Here is a 15,744-nt window from a genome sequence, read left to right on the forward strand (position 1 = left end):
TTCGCATCTATGCACCCAAATTGCGTGAAAACGTAATCACATGTCAGTTCTTCTATAATTAATTTGTCCAATGAATACCCGTTTATCATCTGCATTTCTTCTTGGTGTAACAAGTTTAATCACCAGTAGTGTATTTATTACAGTGATTCATGCTTAACTCCCTCTCTTAAACACACACATACACACACACACACACACACACACACACACACACACACACACACACACACACACACACACACACACACACACAAAGTAATACAATTAGACATTCGAAAACTTTTGTGTGGTGTATAATGAGTTATTAAGCACATACGATTCCAGTTTGTGTTTGAGGTTAACTTTTATTATCAATTAAATTCTTTATGTTACTGGGTACCTCTCTCCTAGGTTGCACAGCAAATGTTGAAGAGTATAGCAAGAAGGGCAAGAAGTATGAAATGAAGATAAATATAGGAAAGGGAAACATAATGAGAATAAGCAAAAGAGAAGCGCCACGTAACAAGATAGAACAAGTAAAACCCCTTCTGTACCTGGGATGTTTAGAGACATGGCTCAGAAACTGTGCAGATGAAATAGGTTGGAAGTTTTCTGTGAGAAAGAGCATTTTAAAAGGTGAAGCAGTTACGAACTGCTAGGAGAATTCCGATGCAACTGGCCAAAATCTCTGCTAAATGTTATGTTTCAAACGTAGTGTTAAACTGCAGTCAATCATGAACAGTTAAAATGAAAGAAGAAATATGTTTAGAAAGTTTTATTTTTAACTTTTTGATGTCGTTTAGGTATCATCCATACAGTCAGCCCAAACCCAAACACCACACGCAAAAAAAAATGTTAATTATATGCTACATTCATTTAAACTAAACTAATTTATATGATCTGTGAATTATATTTACTATAGTATAATGTAAAAGAAGTCAGTTTCGTTATATTCTTATTTGAACTTCTGTTATAAAGTCTCACACAGCCTTATGCACTTCTATTTCTTCTGTAGATAAAATGGTTTTAATGTTTGTAGGCAAAGCATTTGCAGAGGCCTTCAGATGCCGTAAAAATTTCGTAGTTTCTTGATACCTTCTGTGGCAGCCGAAGAAAATGTGAAAAAACATTTGCCTCACTGCCGCATTCCCATGATGGTGTGAGATGTGTCTGTACTAAGGCGATAGAGATGTTGCTGGATCTGCCGTGATTGAAGCGAAGTCATGCCGTTGTCACTGTAAAAATTTTGCTGTATCTGCAACATTGGTACCATAAAGTGATGTGACGGTACCAATGCGGCATTTTGTCTATTTCGTAAAGTTAGAAAGTTTTGAAATGCAAGTATGGAGAAGAATGCTTAAGGAAAATTGGACTGACAGAATTAAGACTGCAGAAGTAATTAAGAAAATATACATACACACACACAGAGAGAGAGAGAGAGAGAGAGAGAGAGAGAGAGAGAGAGAGAGAGAGAGAGAGAGAATATTGGAAGCGATCAGAAAGAGGAAAAAACATTGCTTGGGACACACAGTGGGTAGGAATTGTCTGCAACAAAGACTTATGGAGGTCAAAGTGGAAGGCATGAGAGGAGGAAGTAAGAAGCAAATTCGCATGATAGACTACATTAGGAGTGGACGAACATAAAAACGGATGGAGGAAGATACTCAGAAAAGAATACGATGGAGGGGTTCTAGTTGAAACCTGTCATAATAGAGATGCAGTAACGAAGGAAGAACTTTCACTCCTCTTTGTGTAACATTAAGGTTGAGTGTTCAATAGTGTAAATCATTTGTTTTACAACTACTGTATTTATGAATGTCGCTGTTGTGTCTCTCAGGTATTCTGGGCGCGACTGAGAGGTGGTATGCTTCCGGTTGTTATGTCGAGTAGTTGTTTCTATGTAAACAACAAATCGAAAGAATATACGAAAGTGTACCATTCATGTTATTGTTGTTTTCAAACTGTGGTTGATTGTTCCCAACTTAATAACTGAGTTAATGTACTGCAAGGCTTTTGCCAGTACGCCCAACCTTCTAAAGAGCTCTCTACGAGAGATTCTAGAGCGCGCACCATACTATACTTGTTAAAAAAAAATCGGAACATTCTTAATTTTGCGCTAATGGTTTGTTGGAGCGAAATACGTTTGGCAATCTTGCACACGCCTGCGTTTAATGTGCAACAATCGGAAGTTTCGTTGTTGTATGTCTGTTAGTTATTGTTCAATGCTGTGTTGAGTGGAACGTTGTGTCGCAGAGTCTGCGAATTTAGAGGTGGTAGAGTTACAGGAGCAAAGCACTGCGTTAAATATTGCGTGAAACTCAAGAAACCTTTACAGAGACACACGAAATGATTCAGGAAGCCTATGGTGATGAGTGCTGAACCGTACTCGGTGTTACTAACGGTCCACACTGTTTAGAAACTACTGGACGGAAGTTAAAGCTGACCCTCGTTCAGGACGCCCTCCGACGTCTACCAACGAAGCTCATGTCACGAACATTAACGAAATTGTGCGTGCCAATTGAAGACTGACTGTCTGAGAGATTGCAGAAGAATGTAACATGTCAATTTCATCATATCATGAAATCTTGATATAGCATCTTTGAGTGCATCGTATTGCCGCCAAGTTCGTCCCGCGGGTCATGAGTGAACACCAGAGAGACCTTCGCCTCACAATCTGTGAAGAGCTTTAGGAGCGTGCAAATGAGGAAGAGATACTCCTTAAGAGAATAATATGACCCCTACAGACTTCTCTTTTTTTCCAAAGTTGAAAACCCCGTTGAAAGGACAAAGATTTGTAACGATGGCCGAGATAAAAGAAAATTCGCGGACGACCCTTCACGCGATACAGCAAGAGGCGTGGCAAAACTGCTTCCAAAAGTGGAAACGGCGTTGGCACTGGTGTATCACTTGTGGAGGAGAGCATCTCGAAAGAGACCATGCACAGTAAGGCAAGGGAAGAAAAATATTGTGGACAAAGTTTCGTAATATTTTCAACACACCTCGTACTTCTGTGCAAGAAATACTTTTTTCGTCAAAGACGAGTTACCACAGAATATGATACCACAAGGCATCAGTGGAGAAAGGTATGAAAACTAAGTCGCCTTTTTAAATTTTTATCTGCCTAATGTGCTTCATAAGGCAAAAGATGCAAACCTAAGACGTTCAGAAGATGAATTGTAGTTCAGCTTCCTATCAATAAGAACAATAAAGACTTTGAATATTTTGTTTCACTTGTTGACATAACCTCATTAACTGTTTCTAATGAGATGGTCAAGCCGTGTTGACCTACTCAAGCTCCTAGTAGATATGATTTTCCATTACCTTTCAGCGACTGTTACCTGCGTCGCTTGGTGTACAGTGAGCAAATGCCTGCACGTAGTAAGAAGGCTAATATCAAAGTTTAAGAATAGTTCACTAGCTTGTCCTAACAGCGTTCTCACAGCATCTGATGATACAGAAAGCTACGCCACTGCAGCAAACTGCTCCTACTGTAGGAAAGAAAAATTGATAAAAATATTTTCTAGTACCTGTATTCGAACCTGATATCTAAGAGGTGTGGCCAGAAAGTAATGCATCGCATTTTTTTCTCAGCCGAAAACTATGCTACGAATACAGAACGTTAGGTATGTATTATCTGAAGTGTTCTGAGTGAGTGCGACAAGTTTCTGTCACTCCCGACAGGTAGCGTAGCTGCAGGACAGTTTCAAAATGGCTTCTTAGGTGATGCACGTTACAAGCAATATGCCGAAATTGAATTCACTGCAGAGAAAGAAACTGTGGGGAATATTCACAAACGCTTGTGCAAATTCTATGGAGCATCTGCTGTCAACAGAAGAACAGTTAGTCGCTGGGCACGGAGGCTGAAGTCATCAGTAGGCGGTTCGGCGGAGCTGCACGATTTGCAGCGGTCGGGGAGACAATCCACGGCTGTCACACCTAACAGCCCTGACACTGCCCCCTCTACTTCTACTTGTTTGGAACGTTAAAGGATAACATTTGTGGAAGACATTTAGAGGACGGTGAGAATATGATTCACACCGTGAGACACTGGCACAATCACCAGGATAAGGAATGGTACTAAGAGGGCATACACGCCCTTGTTTCGTGCTGGAGGAAGGCCATTGAACTGGATGGAGATTACGTGGAAAAATGTTGTGTAGCTAAAACACCATATTTTCGTGTTCTTCATTCTCATTATGTTTAATAACGAATTGTTGAAGAAAAAAATGCAGTGCATTACTTTCTGAGCGACCCTTCTATATTTGGCGCGCCTGCGTATTGTTGTACCTCCTCGCCGTTAGAATTGGGTTTATAGATTCGAGTTATATAGAATCTAACTTTCATAACTCGGAAGTATTTAAGGTTTCCCAAGTAACGTAGGCATCCCTAATTTTGTAGGTAGCTACACGTGGAAGGGTGACTACCGTAATTCCAGGTGTGTTAAATTTTTACGAGGCCTATTCATAAATTAACCACTGATTGGTTATCTCGAAAAAGCAAATTCTTAAAGTTCCGTAGTACTTGCGTGGTTTTCAAATGAGACTTTGAAGACCCGTTAAGTCACTTGGCTCTGTTGCGTTCGATACGTAGCAAGCTTGTGAAATAGACGCTGTCACTGCCTCCCACGGTAGGTGCGAGGTAGGTTCTGTCATTCGCTTGATGCGAGCATAAGGAGTCAATATCATCGAGATTCATCGTAGGCTGTATCGTATGGGGCGGTGCAGAAACTCATAGCTGCCCGCCAGATGTGCGTGATGAAAGTGGCCGAGCACGACACTGATGTGACTGGGAGCTGGGCAGCAAGTTGACGAAATGTGCCTCCGTAAAAATGTGCCTCCGTAAAATCATTTCACGATTACGAAACTTTTTAATGCGGCTCACGTGTCAAAGCCAACCATTTTAACACTGTTAAAGAGAGTTAAGGTCACAATAAGTTTTGTGCATGATGGGTACCGAAATATGTAACTGATGTTAAGAAAACTCTATTACAGGGTTCGGCGTTGAGATTCTTGCAGCGGTAGCACGAAGAGGGGCTGGAATGTACGAACAAAACTGTAACAGAAGGCGAGATGCGGTTTCAGTGTGTCGAAATCAGAGACTAATGAACATTCTTCCAATAAGCCCAAAAAGTCTGCCAGAAGCTGTAAAAGCGCAAAATGATGGTTACAGTTTTTTGAAAACGCTAAAGAATTTTTGCACCAAGTTTCATGAGAATAACGCGTGAGAAAACCATGACAACACAGGTTTGTTGTAAGGCTCTTACGAAACTGCGAAGGCCAGACCAAAACAAACGGCGCAGGACAATGCGCGACCCTAGATCGCGAAATGAAGGAAAAGTTCAGACTTTCCTGCTGGAAGATTTTCAACAGCAGCCTTGTAGTTCTGTATTTGACTTTTATCTCTTCCTCAAGATGGAAGTCTCGCTGGCCGTCAGCACTTCAGGATCGACACTAAGCTCAAATATTCTGTCAAGAACTGGCTGGTACCCCTAAGGAACGCCATTCATTGATAAAGGGATAAAGAAGCTGGTCGCATGGTACGACAAATGTTTGAATCCTGGTGGCGACTACGTGTAGAACTAATTTCGATGTTTAAGTACAGGTCTTACATAGAAAAATATATTTTTCCCTTTTTAATATCCAATCAGAGGTTAATTTAAGAATAACTCTTGCATCTACTAAGTTCAAATGGTTCAAATGGCTCTGAGCACTATGGGGATTAAATTCTGAGGTCATCAGTCCCCAAGAACTTACAACTTCTTAAACCTAACTAACCTAAGGACATCACACACATTCATGCCCGAGGCAGGATTCGAACTTGCGACCGCAGCGGTCGCGCGGTACTATACTGAAGCGCCTAGCCTAGAACCGCTCGGCCACACAGGCCGACTAATGCAAAGGCTCAGTCCAGATACAATAGGGGTCGGTGAAGTGAAATGAAAACAAGATAAGAATTTCTGGTCATATTAGCAAGGATGATACTAACAGCAACAGAAAATGGTATAACTGGATTCGTTACGAACAGGAAGGTAGGGTAAACAGCGTGTTACTGTGAACAGTTCAGTCATAGGGTGGTTGTTATCAGAATCGAGAGCAAACCAACATCGACGACAGTAGTTAAGTTACACATGCCGACGTCTCAAGCTGAAGATGAAGAGGTGGAGAAAGTATATGAGGATATGGAAAGGTAATACGATACATAACGAGAGGTGCAAATCTGTCACTGGGGACTGGATTGCACATGTATGGGAAGGATTAAAAGAAAAGTTTATAGAAGAGTATGGGTTTGGGACAAGAAATGAGAGAAGAGAAAGACTAACTAAGTACTGTAATACATTTCAGCTAGTAATAGCGAATACTCTGTTCAATTACTACAAGAGCAGGAGGTATACTTGGAAAAGGCCGGGTGATAGGGGAATATTTCAGCTAGATTACATCATGGTCAGACGGAGATTCTGAAATCACATACTGGATTCTGAGGGGTACCCAGATCACAAAGTAGTAGCGGTGAGGAGTAGGCTGAAGTTTAAGAGATGAGTCAGGAAGAATCAATTCGGAAAGAAGTGGGATGTGAAGAACTGAGGGGTGACGAGACACACTTTAAGTTCGCTAAGGCTATAGATACACCAATAAGGAATAGCTCAGTAGGCAGTACAGTTGAAGAAGAATGGACATCTCTGAAAAGGGCAATCACAGAAGCTAAAAAAAAAGAAAACGTAAGTACAAAGACGGTAACTGAGAAGAAACCATGCATAACAGAAGAAATACTTCAGTTGATCGATTAAATTAAAAAATCACAAATTTTGTGCGACCTACTGGAATGGAAGATTAGGTCGGTTGGTACCTCGAAATACGTCTCTTACAAAGCAACAGCAACGATCCGAGAAAGATTAACTGTAGGAAATAACAAATATTCAGTCTCTGTATTCGCTATAAGCTAAATTTGTTTCACAACTGGTACATAAGAAATAGTTGTAAATGAAAATAGCCATTCTTTCTGGTCAAAAGCATTATTTAATTCACCAAAATTATCATAATATTGTTGCGCGTAGCGGAGCAGATTTCTTCAACTCTGAGCATTTATATATCTTTGACGGATTGCAGGGCCTCTCCAGATGGTAGATGTAGGGCAGCATCACCTGCAATCACAAGTTTTTGTGAAGTTCAACAGTGAAAAATAAAATTTTTTTGTGTTACTCACACAGGCAAAAAGTTTACATTAAGCCTGTTTGGCAGCCTCCATTACTTGTTTTACGCCAACATGTTGATATGGAATTTCTTTCAATCTGTATACTATACTGAAAGCTCGCTTAACGTAAGACTGATCACTGTCACCTTCTATTTCACGATGTGCTGTCGACAATTATATTTTAGATGAATGAGTATACTTTAAATATTACTTATTAACGTGTACCTTTTCTGTCATATGAAGGTGCTATGACACACATTATTTTAATACAGTGAATACAAGATTCCTTCTTCCACAACTTAATCTGTCACAGCCGTTATCGCGCAAGATGCCCTTTAAATACTTTGGTTCCTCCGTTTTGTAGTTGGTGGCAGTAGCGACAAGTAGTGGTGCAGGTGATAAGTTGTAATTGTCAGACAATAAGATTAGGCAATTGTAAACATAAGGCCATCAACATATTAGTCTATTTGTGGTTGCATCTTAAAGTTGATCTTATAAGTTAGCTTAAAAGCCCAATTTTAGTCACTTGTGGAAAGTTTTAATATATAGTTTAACATAAAGAAATCTGCGGCTGTGGGCACTACACACGCTGACAAATGACGTTTTTTCACTGTTCAGTCGTCCGATGTTTACGCTCCTTACGCCAAGGCGTGATGTGTGGCTTATGAGCAGCCGCTCGACCACGAAATCCAAGCTTTCTTATCTCCCGCCTAACTGTCCTAGTACTTGCTGTGGGTCCTGATGCAGTTTGGAATTCCTGTGTGATGGTCTGGACAGATGTCTGCCTATAACACATTACGACGATCTTCAACTGTCGGAGTGAAAGAACGCGCAGATAATGGTTTCAACTCTCCAAGACCGGTGATTTTGAAGTCGAACACCTTTACTGCGGTGGAAGAGATAGGGTTTTCGAAGCTACAGCACCCGACGGAAAGGATCACATGAGATCGTTATTGAAAGCGGTTGATGAGCCGAGTACCGAGAGATAAACGGCCACAATACAGAAATAAATAAGTAATTCTGCAGCATGACAATGTCCAACCCTAAATCGCAAAATTCGTCAAAATATCCTCGGAAACGTTGAAACTGAAAGTCCTACATCACCAGCCGTATTCTCCAGACACTGATCCCTCTACCACCTTTTTCGAACAATAGTACACTGCCTGGCTGAGAAGCACTTCCAGTCATATGAACACGTGCAAAATTGGATTGGCTCATGGATCACCTCAAAAGCCGCCCAGTTCTTCCACTGCGAGATTCATATGCTGCCCAAAAGCTTGAAGAAAGTATTGACCAGCGATGGAGAGTACCTTGAATAGTTTATTTTTTGTGAGTTTGTCACAATACAGCAATTTCGGGGGAAAAAGCGGAAGCAAAGTTGTAAACCTAAACACTGATCAGCCAGAAAATTATGGCTACCTACCTAATAGCCGATATGTCCACCTTTGACATGAGTAACAGCTACGACGCGTCATGTTATGCTAGCAATGAGGCCTTGGTAGGTCGATGGAGGGAGCTTGTACCACATCTATTCACACAAGCTGCCTAATTCCCGTAAATTCCGGGGAGGACGGGATGAACTGACGCCACGTCCAATCACATCCCAGATGTGTACGATTAGGCTCAGTACTGGCGAGCCGTGAGTGAGCTCTTTAATAAGAACTCTCCATGGTGTTCCTCGATCCACTTTATCACACTCTAGGCCTTGCGACATGGTGCATTATCGTACTGGAAAATGGCATTGCCGTTGGGAAAATCACCGTGAGGGGGCGTACGTGGTGTGCAACCAGTGTATGAGTCTCCTTGGACGTCATAGTGCCTTGCACGAGCTTCACTGGGCCTATGGATGCCAGTGGAATGTTCCGCGGAGCTCAATGGAGCCGCCGCCAGTTTGTCTCAATCGCGCAATCAAGGAGTGGTTCCTTTAGAAGACAACGTTTTCACGACCGCCCATCGGCATGGTGAAGGTATCGGAATACATCAGACCATACAACGCTGTGCAAATGCGCCAACGTCCAGTGCCGATGGTCACGTGCTAATTTCAATCGTAGTTGCCGGTTTTGTGGTGTTAACATTAATTAGCACATACATGTATCGTCGGCAGCGGAGGTCCATTATTAGGAGTCTTCGGTGCGCTCTGTACTCAGACACACTTATACTCTGAATTTTCTCATTTTGAGGGTACTGAACCATCCAAGAGCCAAGACCGCATAAAATATTTAAATATTTATTTATTTAAGACGATCGGTTGCAAATCTTTTTGTTGTGAGACATGTTCATTTTACGCTGAACCTCACGCACAAGATGTCAAGTGGATAAAAATCAGCGCTTTATAAAGGTTTGTCACCGCCAAAATATTTCACCCACAATATGCCAAGCGTTTTAAACATTTTAGCGATAACAATCATTTATAATAGATGATAATATTCTTCTCGGGTATGCAGCCGGATCAAAACGTCTTCATGACACAATATTTCCGCGGACCAACTGGCCGCCATCTTCAGGTGAGAGTGCTGGTGCACGATCTCGCCGGAACTGACTTCCCAGCGCAAGCGGCGGCCCCTATATAGGCCGCAGAAGACCCACAACGCGTGCGCGAGAAGGTGCCTTAACTGCCCTCTAGCGCAGTAGACATACCCCACCGCCAGTGATGGAAACAGGCGGAATCGAGATATCGCGGTCAAAAATTAAAAAATAAAAATAAATAAAAAAAATTTATTCCGACGATACAACCACAGACCGTTGTTTTTTTAATGTCACATAACACTGGGTCCCAAGTCTTAGTCACATCATTTATAATGTACTAATATTTATCCACTTGAACTCTTGGTGAGATTCAGCGTAAAATGAACATGCCTTACAACAAAAAGTTCTTAAGACCTGAAGATGACAGCATAGTTTGTTGAAACTGGCTCTCTTACATAAAGAAATATTTTATGCGATCTAGGCTGTTGAATGTTTTTAACACATTTACTCGACCCATCATTAAAGTCTGATATTAGTTATACCACAGTTCGCCGCCTGTCGTGTTTTACCACACTGCCCAGCCTACGACGTCCAACATCTGTAACTAGTAGTGGCGGGCCAATCCCACGTGCTGAAGACACTCACCACAGCACTCCCCGAACACGCGACAAATATTGCAGTTTCCGGAAATCTCGTGCCAAGTCTCCGGGCCATCACAATCTGCCTTCTGTAAAAATCAGATAGATCGTGCGCCTTCCCTGTTCTGCAAACGGACCGCGCGCTCACTGATGCTACGTGCGCCTTGCGTGTGTCTCACTAGCAGTCATTCCTCGGCAGGTGACGCTGCCATCGCCTGGACGCAGTCATATCGATAGTAGGTCGGTGGTCATAATGTTCTGGCTGATCAGTGTATTTATGCCTCACGATAAAGATGGTAATCAGAGCTTTGTTATCGTGTTGGAAAGTTGGCAAAACTAAAGCAAAGTCTCTAAAACTATTTAACGTAAATTATTTACGTCTTTCAGATCAGTAGGAGAGTTATTCCTGGAATTTATATATTTTATGGTCTACTGAGAAGCATAATTTAGGAAAGATTCGACGTTGATACAGTCGTACATGTATTCGCCATTTGTGGAGTGAAGTTATTGATGATTGCTTGCTGTGTCGACAGATTAGTGCTGAGCCATTTGTTACAGTTATGTAAGCCGTTACACTGAATATATCGTGCTGAGTTATTGATACACTACGTGACCAAAAGTATCCGGACGTTTCTCATATCAGATGCATTGTGCTGCCACTTGCTGCCAGGTACCCCGTATCAGAGACCTCAGTAGTCAATAGATGTCGTGTGAGATCAGAATGAGGCGCTCCGCGGCACTCACAGATTTCATACGTTGTCAAGCGATTGGGTTGAAGAGGGTCGTAATGCGTTATAGGCAGACATTTATCCAGACCGTCACACAGGAATTCCACACTGCATCAGGATCCACAGCTCGTCCTAGGACAGTTAGGCGGGAAGTAAGAAAACTTGGATTTCATGGTCGAGCGGCTGCTAATATGCCACACATCACGCTGGTAAATGCCAACGACGCCTCGCTTGGTGTAAGGAGCGTATACATTGGGTGATTGAACGGTGGAAATTCGTGTTTTGGAGTGTCGAGTTACGGTACACATTGAGGACATCAGATGCCATGGTGTGGGTATGGCGAATGCCAAGCGAACGTCATTTGCCAGCGTGTATAGTGCCAACAGTAAATTCGGAGGCGGTGGTGTTATGGTGTGGTCGTGTTTTTCATGAAGGGGCCTGGCACCCGTTGTTGTGGCGTGGCGCTATCACAGCACAGGCGTACATTGATGTTTTAAGCACCTTCTTGCTTCCCACTGTTGGAGAGCAATCTGGGGATGTCGATTACATCTTTCAACACGATCGAACACCTGTTCATAATGGACGGCCTGTGGCGGAGTGGTTACACAACATCAACATTCCTGTAAAGGACTGGCCTGCACAGTATCGTGATATAAATCGTATACATCACCTTCAGGATATTTTGGAACACCGACCGACATCGATATCTCTCCTCAGTGTAGCACTCCGTGAAGAATGGGCTGCCATTCCCCAAGAAACAACACGATTGAAGGTATGCCTGCGGGAGTCGATGCTGTCACCAATGCTAAGGGTGGGGCAACACTCTACTGAATTCGAGCATTACCGATGGAGGGCGCCACGAACTTGTAAGTCATTTTCAGTCCGGTGTCCGGATACTTTTGATCACATAGTGTATGTCCACAAAGAAAGTTTTATTATTCCAGTTCTGAAGATAGTCTACTAATAGTTCTTTAAATAAGATTTTATAGTCTTTACTGAAAGTACAGTCCGAGGTCTAGTTGAGAGTGTATATAAAATGTTGCAAACAAACTCAGTACTTATAGAAGAGTGAAAATATATTTTGCAAGATGCTCTACTACTTACCTTTAATCTCTTCTCATAGTTTGCCAACACTTGGAAGCGGTAACACAGGAGCTGTGGGCATGAGAAAACGTTAAAATTAATGTCTTTTTCTCATACCACGATGACGTAACAATTCGTTTCACCTCATAGCTCATCTCTCACTAGTTGTCGACGGGTGCAAAGATCCATGGTATTACAAATGGTTCGGTATCTACTAGTTAGGCAGCCAATTTGTTCTACGTAGAAAGTTTCTTGTTCAACAACCTAACTCGAACACCACATTTAAGTATAGCTTGTTACCACAGAAAATTAAAAACAAGAAAAGCAGCAATTCACAACGTCAATCTAAAGTCCGACGAAAAAAACGTAAGTGATGTTTCCGGTTTGTTGTAGCAAATCCAGGATCTTTATTGATTCCTTATGGAGTCAATTAATTCATATGTTCATAAACAGTAAAGAGGTACGGTCTCAATAAAACTCTTACATTGGTTATCCTATGTTACAAGTAGTTATTCCGCGGGTAACTGGCAGGAAAGAAATTCTCAAAGAGGAAACACTTTGTATCAACGGCTATTCTCCCCAATGTTGTTTACAGTGCTGTTATCTAGCAAGGTCCCTCTCAGGAAAGCACACGGCGCCTGGAATTGGTTGTGAACGCTTATGTTCGATACATGTGTGACGTTCGACTCTTCATTCATCTTTGACATCATACGCTCTGCATCGTGGCTGCGATCAGACAAACGCAGAGACTTCCATACACTCTGTGTCTTCAACATATAGCGTCCCCCACATATTGCTCTTGTATAAATAACAAGAGCAAAATCCTTTCTGACCCACTCCACCACTCAGCTCGAAGTCGTCTTCAGTAGCAGGAACTTGACTTTGGTATGACCTCCCTCAATATACCAGAAAACTGAACAATATACCCAGTTCCAAAAGAAGCGACATATATTCTGAAGCAACAGTAATGTCAGCCTTTGTCCCTGTTGCATTAGTTACATCATTACATCCTTATGTCCAAGTAGATCTTCCTCGTTTTCGGATTGTCTTAGCTAGTTCAGTCTACTTAAACTTGCCGGCCTCAGAACACGCTACGTTAAATAATATAAACTTTCTACACGTGTAAACACTTTTCTACTGACACTATTACTATTACTACTACTACTACTACTACTACTACTACTACTACACTCCTGGAAATGGAAAAAAGAACACATTGACACGGTGTGTCAGACCCACCATGCTTGCTCCGGACACTGCGAGAGGGCTGTACAAGCAATGATCACACGCACGGCACAGCGGACACACCAGGAACCGCGGTGTTGGCCGTCGAATGGCGCTAGCTGCGCAGCATTTGTGCACCGCCGCCGTCAGTGTCAGCCAGTTTGCCGTGGCATACGGAGCTCCATCGCAGTCTTTGACACTGGTAGCATGCCGCGACAGCGTGGACGTGAACCGTATGTGCAGTTGACGGACTTTGAGGGAGGGCGTATAGTGGGCATGCGGGAGGCCGGGTGGACGTACCGCCGAATTGCTCAACACGTGGGGCGTGAGGTCTCCACAGTACATCGATGTTGTCGCCAATGGTCGGCGGAAGGTGCACGTGCTCGTCGACCTGGGACCGGACCGCAGCGACGCACTGATGCACGCCAAGACCGTAGGATCCTACGCAGTGCCGTAGGGGACCGCACCGCCACTTCCCAGCAAATTAGGGACACTGTTGCTCCTGGGGTATCGGCGAGGACCCTTCGCAACAATCTCCATGAAGCTGGGCTACGGTCCCGCACACCGTTAGGCCGTCTTCCGCTCACGCCCCAACATCGTGCAGCCCGCCTCCAGTGGTGTCGCGACAAGCGTGAATGGAGGGACGAATGGAGACGTGTCGTCTTCAGCGATGAGAGTCGCTTCTGCCTTGATGCCAATGATGGTCGTATGCGTGTTTGGCGCCGTGCAGGTGAGCGCCACAATCAGGACTGCATACGACCGAGGCACACAGGGCCAACACCCGGCATCATGGTGTGGGGAGCGATCTCCTACACTGGCCGTACACCTCTGGTGATCGTCGAGGGGACACTGAATAGTGCACGGTACATCCAAACCGTCATCGAACCCATCGTTCTACCATTCCTAGACCGGCAAGGGAATTTGCTGTTCCAACAGGACAATGCACGTACGCATGTATCCCGTGCCACCCAACGTGCTCTAGAAGGTGTAAGTCAACTACCCTGGCCAGCAAGATCTCCGGATCTATCCCCCATTGAGCATGTTTGGAACTGGATGAAGCGTCGTCTCACGCGGTTTGCACGTCCAGCACGAACGCTGGTCCAACTGAGGCGCCAGGTGGAAATGGCATGGCAAGCCGTTCCATAGGACTACATCCAGCATCTCTACGATCGTCTCCATGGTAGAATAGCAGCCTGCATTGCTGCGAAAGGTGGATATACACTGTACTAGTGCCGACATTGTGCATGCTCTGTTGCCTGTGTCTATGTGCCTGTGGTTCTGTAAGTGTGATCATGTGATGTATCTGACCCCAGGAATGTGTCAATAAAGTTTCCCCTTCCTGGGACAATGAATTCACGGTGTTCTTATTTCAATTTCCTGGAGTGTATTACACCCATAAAAAAAAACGTTTTGCATTACCTCGGTTCCGAGAGTTCCGGAACCTGTACAGAAAATTGGAATAGAAGCCAACATAAACATCGTTTTCGCCCTTTTTATTGCTCATGAAATCCACACATTGCATGTTGTACCAGCGTACAGTGAGACCTTCAGAGGTGGTGGTCCAGATTGCTGTACACATCGGTACCTCTAATACCCAGTAGCACGTCCTTTTCAATTGATGCATGCCTGTATTCGTCGTGGTATACTATCCACAAGTTCATCAAGGCACTGTTGGTCCAGATAGTCCCATTCCTCAACGGTGATTCGGCGTAGATCCCTCAGAGTGGTTGATGGGTCACGTCTTCCATAAACAGTCCTTTTCAATCTATCCCAGGCATGCTGGCCAATCTAGTTGACCGATGTCGTTATTCTGAAGGAAGTCATTCACAAAATGAGCAAGATGGGGGCGTGAATTGTCTTCCATGAAGACGAATCCTGCCGATATGGTTACACTATCGGTCGGAGGATGGCATTCCCATATCGTACAGCAGTTACGGCCCCTTCCATGACCACCAGCGGCGTACTTCGGCCACACATAATGCTACCCTAAAACAGCAGGGAACCTCCTCCTTGCTGCACTCCCCTGACAGTATATCTAAGGCGTTCAGCATGACCGGGTTGCCTCCAAACACGTCTCCGACGATTCGCTAGTTGAAGGTATATGCGACGCTCATTGGTCAAGAGTCATGAGAGGTCCATTCGGGATTCTGTTGGGCCCATATGTACCATGCTGCATGGTGTCGTGGTTGCAAAGATGGACCTCGTCAGGGTCTTCGGGAGTGAAGCTGCGCATCATGCAGCCTATTGCGCCTGTGGCTGCACGAAAAGTATTATTCAACATGGTGACATTGCTGTCAGTGTTCCCCCGAGCCATAATCCGTGGGTAGCGTTCATCCACTACAGTACTAGCCCTTGGGGGGCCTGAGCGAGGCATGTCATCGACAGTTTCTGTCTCTCTGTATCTCCTCCATGTGCGAACGACATCGCTTTGGTTCACT

General features: G+C 43.7%; 1 protein-coding gene across 2 annotated transcripts in view; it reads right to left on the bottom strand.

Moving 5' to 3' along the window:
- Positions 1–739: 739 nt before the first annotated feature.
- LOC126334705 (uncharacterized) overlaps positions 740–15,744 on the bottom strand; it is a 46,664-nt gene continuing 31,659 nt past the window's right edge. Inside the window, exons 5-6 of one of the 2 annotated variants that reach the window (XM_049997211.1) lie at positions 12,104–12,154; positions 740–1,234 (exon numbers count right to left, since the gene is read on the bottom strand). In XM_049997211.1, coding sequence (XP_049853168.1) covers positions 12,117–12,154 — 38 coding nt within the window. In that variant the 3' untranslated portion in view covers positions 740–1,234; positions 12,104–12,116. Of the gene's footprint in view, positions 1,235–6,868; positions 7,118–12,103; positions 12,155–15,744 lie in introns of those variants that run through there. The other variant, XM_049997212.1, reaches the window with a different exon arrangement.

This window comes from Schistocerca gregaria, chromosome 2, assembly GCF_023897955.1.
Source record: "Schistocerca gregaria isolate iqSchGreg1 chromosome 2, iqSchGreg1.2, whole genome shotgun sequence".
Lineage (NCBI taxonomy): Eukaryota > Metazoa > Arthropoda > Insecta > Orthoptera > Acrididae > Schistocerca > Schistocerca gregaria.